At 33.9% G+C, this 10,861-nt stretch overlaps 1 protein-coding gene across 6 annotated transcripts in view; it reads left to right on the top strand.

Annotated features, from left to right (window-relative positions):
- LOC117119769 (ras-specific guanine nucleotide-releasing factor 1-like) overlaps positions 1-10,861 on the top strand; it is a 109,375-nt gene that overhangs the window by 92,246 nt on the left and 6,268 nt on the right. For all 6 annotated transcript variants that reach the window (XM_033264654.1, XM_033264655.1, XM_033264652.1 and 3 more), the window contains 10 exons: positions 4,439-4,660; positions 5,311-5,526; positions 6,012-6,115; positions 6,507-6,619; positions 7,325-7,483; positions 7,691-7,775; positions 8,555-8,752; positions 9,268-9,347; positions 9,796-9,913; positions 10,693-10,761. In XM_033264654.1, coding sequence (XP_033120545.1) covers positions 4,439-4,660; positions 5,311-5,526; positions 6,012-6,115; positions 6,507-6,619; positions 7,325-7,483; positions 7,691-7,775; positions 8,555-8,752; positions 9,268-9,347; positions 9,796-9,913; positions 10,693-10,761 — 1,364 coding nt within the window. The remainder of the gene's footprint in view (positions 1-4,438; positions 4,661-5,310; positions 5,527-6,011; positions 6,116-6,506; positions 6,620-7,324; positions 7,484-7,690; positions 7,776-8,554; positions 8,753-9,267; positions 9,348-9,795; positions 9,914-10,692; positions 10,762-10,861) is intronic.

Here is a 10,861-nt window from a genome sequence, read left to right as displayed (position 1 = left end):
TTTTCATTCTTAGGAATGTCTAAATTCAGTTAAACTAGCAATTCCGTATTATATTTATAAATCTTTATAACATTATACAAAAATTAGATTTTTCTTAAAAATTGAAATTTTGCCGGGAATGGGGCTTTAAGTAAAACAATGGTTTACAGTATTTACATGTAGGGAGCATTGTGTTAACTCGATGTAAACAAGTATAGTGTATTGCGCTATTCTTGGCCCAAAACATTGGATAACAAATTTTTGGGACTTTTTTTGTGCACTAAGCCTCTTAGATTTTTCAGCCAGGCCTTGCTGAAGACTAAGTGGTTAATTCTAGGCAGATAATTGCATCGCATTTGTTTATGATGCATTTGTGGAAGTGCTTTGCTTATAGTGTAAAATGCGTCACATTTTACAATGCGATACTGGGTAAATCGAACGCTGTTATTATGTATGAGAGAAATGATGAGTTGAATTACGATGTTTTAATTTTTGGTAATTATTAAGAGAAATAGAGAAAACTAAAGCTAAGTATGCTAGAATTAACTGAAAGATGTGTTAGTATAATACTCAAACTATGCATAAACCAATTAATACCAGTATGATTATAAGCATGTAGTTCATTATTTAAGACTGTTAGATAACGACTTCCACATCTAAACTTACAAATCTTTTCATTATTTTAATGACTATGTACATTGTAAATTGGAAAGATAATTAGTATTTTTTCCTGGAATTTGAGATGCTGTACAGCAGAAACAGATATTTAAAGCGACAAATATACAAATAAGTTTGTGCTAATGTAGGGTGCTAATGTAGGGCGCTGTGTAACAGATAGGACAAGATCAGTGAGTATATTCATGTAAGATTTTAGATACTAATTAGTTGATCATTAATAGCTAAGGGTTTCAACTTTAACACAACAAATTCTCATCCTTGTTGATCGTGAATACGCACTGGCTAATATAAATGTTATTACTCGTCGTAAAGAAAGACTGCTCAAGTTTTACTGATATTTATTATTCCCGATGGTGCTCTGTGGCAGTACATTAGTGCATCCAGTCTAAAATAAAAAACATAATATCTCTTAATTCCTATTTATTTATCTTCATTGAGAAAATCTTTTTAAATTCAAGCCAAACTTGATTTAACACTTCAAATGAAGTGCTAAAGACACTAAAAGTCTTTTCCGATTTACTCAATAAACTTTATCTCACCAATTCAAATCATGCCCTGAATCAGAATTTGTTTGAAGGAGTCAACACACAAACTGTTGGTGATACAACTAAGCTTATGGGCTTAGGCATCTACATAACATTACTCTTTTCAAGTTCCAGACAAGACCTCTTTTTTAGACCTACTACAGACAGGAAGGAAACATAATTGTAATACAGTACTAAAATATATAATGCTTTCATCATGTGGAAGCTCTGCTTTTAAATAAATTGAGGGAAAAAATATTCTTGAGGAAGTAAAGGCATCATATATAAAAGGGATGGACAAGGATCTTGAGGGTTTATATGGTCGGTAGACGTAGGCCTTGAAATCATAGACTAATAGGCCTTTAGTACGAGAGCTCGTGGACTGAAGAAGTTAACAGGATAACCGATAAGATTAGTGTGAAGTATGGAGACTCAGTGGGAAAGCATGGCAAGGTAGACAACAAAATACTTGGCTTGTATGTCAGCTATGGGAACATTTAGGAAGGGGACACTTTTGGTCCTGAAGGTGTCTCCTCAGGGGTTCTCTGTACTTCTACAAAAAGTAACCTTGTGGTCTATCTTGAGCTTTGTGATATCAATTTACTGTTAACATTGCTGTTTAGTGAACTACAAAACAAATACCATCAAATCAACTATCGTAGGAAAATTTTCATTTTTTATAACTGTTGTGGTCATTTTCTTCAGGCTAATGAACCCTTAGATGAGTTTGGGTGAATGACCTAAACTCATCCAAGGGTTCATTAGCCTGAAGAAAATGCAAATACTGAAACTGTTGCTATTAGGTGAGCAACTAATTTGTTAGATAGAAATCTTTCTTTATTCTGGATACTCAGTCAGTATTGTTACACTGTTCTTCCCTGAGGTCCAGGGTATTATCTTAAACTACACTTTATTACAAAATAAAATTAAAAGAAAAATGCATAAAAGTATAAAAACCGTATGCGTCTAAAACCAAAGCAATTGTCTGTTTGTATAGTATTCTGAATATACCTTGATTTAAAAGAAATAAACGAAAGCACCAATCAGAGGAACGTAGAAAAACATCTGGAAATAGAAAATAAAATCAAAAACGCATAGTTTAAAATATTTTACAATATGTATAATATATATATATACGCTGTCAATGCAGGGGCCTGGTGCCCCTCCCATTGGGGCAGAGGCACACCCAGAAATGTTTTGGGCGGGGTTGGTGGTTGAGCAATGGCAATTGAGATCCTATGATCCAAAGTGGGAGGAAACTATGGTTGAGAGAAAAGAGTTTTGAGGCGTTCCCTTACCTATTGTGGGGTCCGGAAGCCTTGGAGTTTCAGATATTTTAACTTCTTATCTGAATGCATTTCCAACTCGGACATCAATTTTTTGGCTGCTACCGGGGGGTGGGGGGAGTGCAATTCGTCTGAGAGAAATAATGCCATTGTATACACCTGTCTCTTATACACATCTAGATGTGTATAAGAGACAGATATGATTATATAAATACAAGAAACAGAAAAGAAAAAAACAAAACAAAATGGGAAATTAAATGAGATTTTTGAAGGATTGTAAGGAAAGTGAATGAATATTGCTACGAAGGTCTGATGATAGATTATTCCATAATTTAACAAAACGATATATAAATGTTCTTTTTCCAAAATCATTTCGCCATTGTGGTAAGACTAAAGTGTTTTTCAATTTACTTCTTGCATTTATACTATGGTAAGTATCAATTAATTTGTAAAAATTAGTTAAATATTCAGGAACAGTGCCCGATAAGCATTTAAATGTCATTAAAAGAATATTATGTTCCCATTGTTGGTTTACATCCTTCCAGTTAAGAGATTCCATAAGGTCATTAACAGGTGTTCTAATATCAGCATGCAAAATAATTCTGGCTAGCCTATTTAGTAAAACCTGGAGTGAATTAAGGTGCGCAGCTGTGCAATTGGACCATACAGTACTACAATAATTGAAAAAAGGGAATACAAAAGAATTTGCTAAAAGTCTAAGAGAAGAATTTGGTAAAAAATATCTTAATCTACGAATAACACCAATGCGTTGAGAAATTTTGGAGCAAAAATTCTCAATATGATTATCCCATGTAAAGAAAGTATCAAAGATAATTCCTAAGTATTTAAAATTATCAACTCTATCAATTACATGACTGTTTATTGATAAGGAGATATTTGAAAATTTTGGGAAATTGAATTTTGAACAAAATACCATAAATTTTGTTTTAATATAATTAATAGTTAATTTATTTATATTAAACCATTTAGAAATATTGGCTACATTTTTGTCAATGATAGATTTTAATTCGTTTGGGTCAGAGGCAGAACAAAGAACACTAGTATCATCAGCAAAAATTGCACATTTTGAATGTGCAGGGAGTTTACATATATAATTAAAAAAAGGGGGCCAAGAATTGATCCTTGAGGGACACCAATAGTGATATCTTTAGGATCTGATAATTTGGATTTAATTTTAACAACTTGAGATCGTCCAGAAAGGTATGATGAAAACCAGTTTAAAGTAGTGCCTCTGATTCCATATTGTTTAAGTTTGTTAATTAAAATAGTATGGTTAACGGTGTCAAAAGCCTTCTTAAAGAAAATAGCAGCAGTAACTTTGCCATTGTTAAGGTTATTAAGAATGTGTTCAGAAACATCAATAAGTGCAGTATTAGTAGAATGAAATGGTCTAAAACCGGATTGACAATTGGTAATGATATTGTTATGTGTTAAAAAAGAGTAAAGTTGATTATAAACAAATTTTTCGTTGATTTTAGATAGTACAGGTAAAACAGAAATTGGTCTATAATTTTCAGTGTTTAGTCTGTCACCACTTTTAAATACAGGAGTAACTTTGGCAATTTTCCATGCTGATGGGAAAGTTGCTGTAGTTAAAATAAAGATAATTTTCCTGTTATACTCTATGTAACCAAATGAAATTCTTTGGGAAAAACCAACTATCATTGTGTAGGGTGTTTGCCTAATAAATGAACGAGCCATCTGCAGCATGTTCCTGCTCATTAGGATGTGCATTGAATAGTATGAATGCCACTCCAAAATATTTCTGCTCCTTTTTCCATGTACGGTCAATAATTATCCAAAGAATCTAAAATTATTTGTTTATTAATATTCATTCGAGAGGGTTAATTGGCTGAGGTATACCATCATTACTTTAATTAAAATAGTTTAAATTTTACTTGCTGCAGGTAATAAAAATTCCAAACATCATTTATTCATCTTTTGTTGCAGCTGATAGAGTTGTGGAGGGGAGTGGTGGAGTTGTGGAGAGTAAACACTTGTTAAGTACACCACCTGAATCTCCAACATCTCCTGAACAACCTAGCCCACCTGACAGTCCTGTTAAAACAATGCCAAAGGCTACAAGCAAATCTTCTAGTATGCTTGTACCCAGGAGAGGACTTACTGCCAGTAGATCAGCACCAAACATAGCTGCATTAGTTAATAAATCGGGTAAGAGATTAGAAATTGATTACAGGAACTTAATTTCAGTATTAAAGGGAGATCAAGTACTAGTAAAACATTGGAAATGACAGTGGAAGTAATAAGAATTAGATGATGTTGGTGATGAACATGATCATGATCATGATGATGTCAATAACTTTTTGTAGAAGTGGTTGGCGCATCGGTTGTGGTTTGGACTCCCAACCTCGAGTTGGGGGTTCAAAATTCTCGCTGTGTAAGTCGCTTGTGTCCTTGGCAAGGCACTTTATCTACGGTTGTCTCTCTCCACCCAGGAGTACAAGTGGGTACCTGGTACAGTAGGTTCAAACACAGCCTGCGCTGAATATAGCTGCAACATTATGGAATTTCCCTATGGGGCTTGAGTGTGTGTTCCATATGTGCTTGATCCAGTGATCCGGGGGTAATAATGTTCAAGCGCTTCGAGTTTGTGTCAACGGGAGGCGTATATAAATCCAGAATTATTATTATTTATTTATTTCAGAAAATTATAGATGGTTGTGATGGTGAAAGTGATGATACTGAAAGTTAGAGGATGTTAGGATGATTATAATTGTTTTCTAACCATAGTTTAGTTAATGGTGTTAAAGACTTAATGCCAGTGATAAATAATGAACAGATTTTTTTTTTCTTTACTACAGAAATGGCACCTCCATCTCCTAAAAACACAAAGATGCACTGCTTCAGTACGTCTCCACCGAGTCAGACTGCATCTGCTGGAGTGGTGGTGACATCATCCAGACAGTCTACAAGACGTTCAAGCTCATCCACTGCTGCCACTGCCTTTGCTGCTGCCACAGCCGGATCTAGCGTTCCATCTCGCCTCCAACACCGTGCCATTGTGCGTGGCCGAGGAAGTAAGTTGGCTCCTTCAGGAAAAGAAATTTTTGCATGGAAATGATATGCTTCCATTACGACTAACTATATTCAAACACGAGCTACATTCTAGTATTTCCGAGATATTTTCACTTTAAGTACCTTTTGTGTGTTCGAGGGGAAAGTAATATATTATGTAGTCAAAAGAAAAGGACTAATATTTTGTAAATGCTATTCAAGAATTAATCTGCGTAATCTATAGTTCAGTCCAATACTTAAGAGTTTCTCTAACAAACAACATTGTACTCTGAATGAGAATTGACAATTTGTTATTTTAAAACTTATTAACATAATTTACCAGCATGCGGCTTTTTAATGTTTTTGATTATTCTGCTTGAGCGTTAACAGTATCTTGAAAATATTCTGAAATTTAACGAGCTACTATAACTTTTAACAAGTGCACCTGTTGTTAGTTTATGCACATTAAGTATTGTTTGTTTTAACTAACAACTTATACCATCTTCAGGACCTGGAAAACTACAAAAACATATGAGTCGAGAAGTTCTCAGTTCAGCCGCAACCGTAAGAGTGATTAATGTTATCAGGCACTGGGTATCCAAGTTCCCCCAGGTTCGCTAATTATTTGCATGTTTATTAACATTAACAATGAGTTTGTTAATTAGAATTATTTATTCATTTAATGATAATATTTACGATAATAATTATAATGTTGATGATGATCAACTGCAATGACAATAACAATAACAATGATGACTGCAAATAATAGCAAGAATAATATGTGCAAAGACAAGCCAAACCAGTCACTCCTCGATTTTTAGTTATTTACAAGGTTAAACATGTTAAGCAATAACAGTAATATAATATCATATATTTGGCTTTTTTGCATAAATTTAGAGTTTACACAAACTAAATGTGCGTTATTTATAATATTTCATAGAAGTTTTAATAAAAATTAATAAATAATACAAACTAAATAGGCATTGATGGGGTTTTTATTCAGGATTTTGTAAGTGATGAGAAACTGAAGTGTGCTGTTATTGAATTTCTGGAAGAAATTTCAGGCAATGTAAACTTGTTACCTACTGAACACAAATGCGCAGTGTCCGTCCTTAGGTAAGCATATTTATTTAAACAAATATATTTACTTTTTGTATTCTGTTATAATGTAATTAGATTTGTATAGCACTTTATACCAAAGTCTAAAAGTATTCAAAGACCTGCAGGCCACACTTTGCCCACCTGTGGTTTAGATTGAATCTCTATGTGTAAAATTTTTACATAAAATACTTTTCAGAAGAACCTGTCCTTTCGTTTGAAAAGCTTATGGACAAAGTGTATCACTTTGAACTAGGTTTCACATGTGTATGTTGAGTACTAGTGATGTACTTGCATTATAAAGAATGTGAAATTAGTTGCCTCCAATTCAAATTCGCAATAAAACCCCTGGGGTCCAGATGGTTAAAGCATCTGCATACACAGCAGAGCTCTCAAGTTTGAATCCCAGTTGTGGCGATTTCTTTACACAAATTTCAGTTCATTGTTAAAAAAATTAATATGCATACAGTGCACCATCCAATTCGAGACCCCTCTAAGACCCCTCTAATTCGAGACCACCTTTTCAAAGAACTAAATAACAATTAACAATTATAAATCTTTTAACACAAAGCTAACCCTCTAAATGGAGACCAAACCCCAAGACCACCCCAAATTTTCCGGTACCAAAGTGGTCTCAAATTGGAGGGCATATATTCATAAAGAATTATTTTATATTGTGGAATTTATCTATTTACATGTTTTTTGTTTTGTATGGATCTACAGGCAGTTAAATCAACAGCCAGCTGTGACGACGTCAACACTTGAGACGTTCATGAACATGCCTCCCGAGAGCCCTTTGGAGGATCCATCATTTCCTGCCATTGTTTTAGCTGAACAGATCACTTACATTGATCACATGTTGCTTGTTGAAGTTCCTTATTGGTAGGTAGTAACCATGGATATCTGATTTTTTGTGGATGAAGGAGATAATGATAACAATGAGGATGATGATAAATAACAATATAATATTTACATTATTTTTAAGTGCATATAGCCTAGATCTTTCATTTAGCTTTGCCACAAATGGTGAGGATGATGACTACAATGGCAGTGGTGATGACAATGGTAAATTTTGATTTTGTATTTCAGGGAGTTTTTAAACCAAGCATGGATGAAGCATGGGAAAGAGACGAAGGCACCTCACATTTTGGCCGTCATCCGTCAATTTAACGAGGTAAACATTCTGATAGTTGGCAAAGTACCAAAAGTTCATATGATTGAAACTAACATGCATGATAGCTTACATGCTGGTACAAATGGTAGAAATTACAAGGGAGTATAGCAGCTTGGGCCCTAATGCACACGGGACCAACGGCTTAAACATCTCATGAGCAAGACGGTGCACTATTGTAACTTGCATTTCAGCCCTCTTGCTGAAATACAAGGAGAGCAGCGATGAGAGTTAAACCAGGGACCTAGAGATCTGCACGGTTCTGCACACACAGCGGCTATCACCAGTTTAGCTGACTTAAGTCTTGATAATTGTTGGATTTATATAGTGTATCATGCAAAAAAAAGCCATTATGTGCTAGGTGATTGAGCTCTTTGAGTTTGATATTTTGGTAAAGTGAAAGAAAATATGATGTAACCCTCTAAAACTACACCTACTTGAACTAAAGCATGGTCGATCATTGGCTCCAAATATGTTTTTCTCAAAGTTTGTACTGAAAAGGACTAAGGTTTAGGGGTTTTTCAGTTTTAGAATGCAGGACAGCTCATCTAACCGAAAATTCGAAACAACATGAGCTTCATGTCTTTTTAGAACGTTTAAGTACATAGAGCATGTTAACAGTTTGCACACCATGCGAGCCTTTATTTCTTGTGTGTGAAGATATGAACATTTACAAACAACTAGATATTGAACTAGTCTTTAATTCTTATATATTTCATGTATTATATCAGAGACAATAAATGATATCATATATTATTCATTTATTTTTTTTTACATCTCAGACAAGTAAACTAGTTTCTTCTGAAATTATTCGGCAACCTACCGTGTCTGCGAGGGCAGCAGCTATTGATAAGTGGGCCGCTGTGGCTGATATGTGTCGATGTATGCATAATTTTAATGGTGTGCTTGAAATTACATCAGCGCTAATGAACAGTGCTGTATATAGACTGAAGAAAGTTTGGGACAAAGTTACAAAACAGGTAGGTAATTTGTGAGAATGAGGAGGATGATGAAAATATTATGATCATAATATTAGGATAATAATATTGATAATGTGGATTTTTGTAGTAATTTAATTTATATGTGGTTTCAGATGTACTGTTTGTAGTAAACACTGGAAAGCACTCAAAATTTAATTTGAATAAATTGATTAAAAATAATAATAATACCCGAATAGGAATATTGTATTCTAGAAATATTTGTCAAAGATGCTGATGTGGTGTGTCTGATCATCAACGTTTATTAAGTTGACAGTAAAGAGTTTCAATTGAATTCTAATAACTTAACATACAAACCAATTCAGATACTGAATCTTATTTTCCAAATCTATTAAGTAAATTAATATAGATTAAGCAATTATGATGAAGCAAGTCTGATGAAAGTTTACATAAAGTAATAAAATATAAAAAATTCTCCATTAAATTTGATATTTGAAACAATGTTTGCTAATGTTTTTACTAATTAAAATTGTTATGTAATATTTGCCTTTGACCAGAGCCGTGCAACATTAGAAAAACTTCAGATTCTGGTGTCGTCTGATGGCCGCTTTAAAAATATGAGAGAAGCTCTACACAGGTTGGTTTTATTTATTTTGATATAAATTTACCATTAATTCACAACATCTGGAAAAGTGAGAAAATTGGCAAGTAAAAGACCTAGAATCATCAATACTATCACCATTGCACTCCCCAGGAGCACATATACTGTAGTCATTCAGTAGTAAATTTAGTTACACGGGCAAAACAGTTCATGTGATCAGATGAACTCATTTCAACACTGCAATCACTGGAGACCAGTAAATTTAACATTAACACATTTACATCCAAGTACATCCAATTTACCTAATAAACATAGATATATAGTGTCTGATTGATAGACTACTGGACTGGATGCAGCGACCAGCATGCAGCCAGCATCTTGCACATTAATGTATCAGTTTCTATTCAAATGTTACAAATATGTTGATTGATTGGCTGATTAACATTCATTCGTTCATTAATTTATTCATCAATTAATATTTTAGGATAGATCCACCATGTGTGCCTTACCTGGGATGCTATCTGACTGACCTTGCATTTATTGAGGATGGAACACCAAACATCAGTGACAATCAACTCATTAATTTCTCCAAAATGAGGATGGTGAGATTTTTTTTTTTTTTATAGATATGTTGTTGATATCTACAGTTTTATAATAAACAAAGCTGTAGATATGTTGTTGATATCTACAGTTTTGTTTATTATAGATAAATTCTAATTAAAATGTTAATTAGCTTATATATTATATATTTTTAAACTTTTTATTCATGCTTCTTCAATAATGCATACCCCATCACTCCAAAGAATCCTCTGGCGTTTAACGCCTCACTTTCTTGGTGCTTGCTCCTCCTACAATTCTGAACAGCTACAGTATGATGCATCGCTTTCATGATACTTGTACCTCCTACCATTCTTAACAGCTATGATGCATCGCTTTCATGATACTTGTACCTCCTACCATTCTTAACAGCTATGATGCATCGCTTTCATGATACTTGTACCTCCTACCATTCTTAACAGCTATGATGCATCACTTTCATGATACTTGTACCTCCTACCATTCTTAACAGCTATGATGCATCACTTTCATGAGGCTTCTTGTTCTTGATTTCATTCATATTATGCTTCACTGTAAGTCAGTTCCTTTCCTTAATGCTCTGTCTCATGGTATTTCATTGCCATGATGCTACAGCTTCATCATATTTCTCTCAGATAGTGCTTCTTAGTTTTAAATAATTTTCCATTTCCATAATGCTTCACTTTTATGATGTTTCTCTACCATGATGTTTCACTTTCACGACGATCCAATGTCATACGTCTTCCCTTCCTCAAAGCATACCCAAAATGTTAACATTAATCAATAACTTTTTCTTAATGTACAGATAGCTCATGTAATAAGAGAGATTCGACATTTCCAACAAACTCCTTACAAAGTTGAACCAGAACACAAGGTAAAATTTGTTTATTATTCATTTATTCTTCTTTGGAGGCTTCAGTTTGGTGCTTATTTGAGGGCAGCACTTACATTATGTCACACTTAACTATGGTAAA

Source organism: Anneissia japonica, unplaced genomic scaffold (genome assembly GCF_011630105.1).
Source record: "Anneissia japonica isolate Jap-2015-1 unplaced genomic scaffold, ASM1163010v1 scaffold724_len3256291_cov202, whole genome shotgun sequence".
NCBI classification, from domain to species: domain Eukaryota; kingdom Metazoa; phylum Echinodermata; class Crinoidea; order Comatulida; family Comatulidae; genus Anneissia; species Anneissia japonica.
This window is presented reverse-complemented; position numbering and strand designations above follow the sequence as displayed.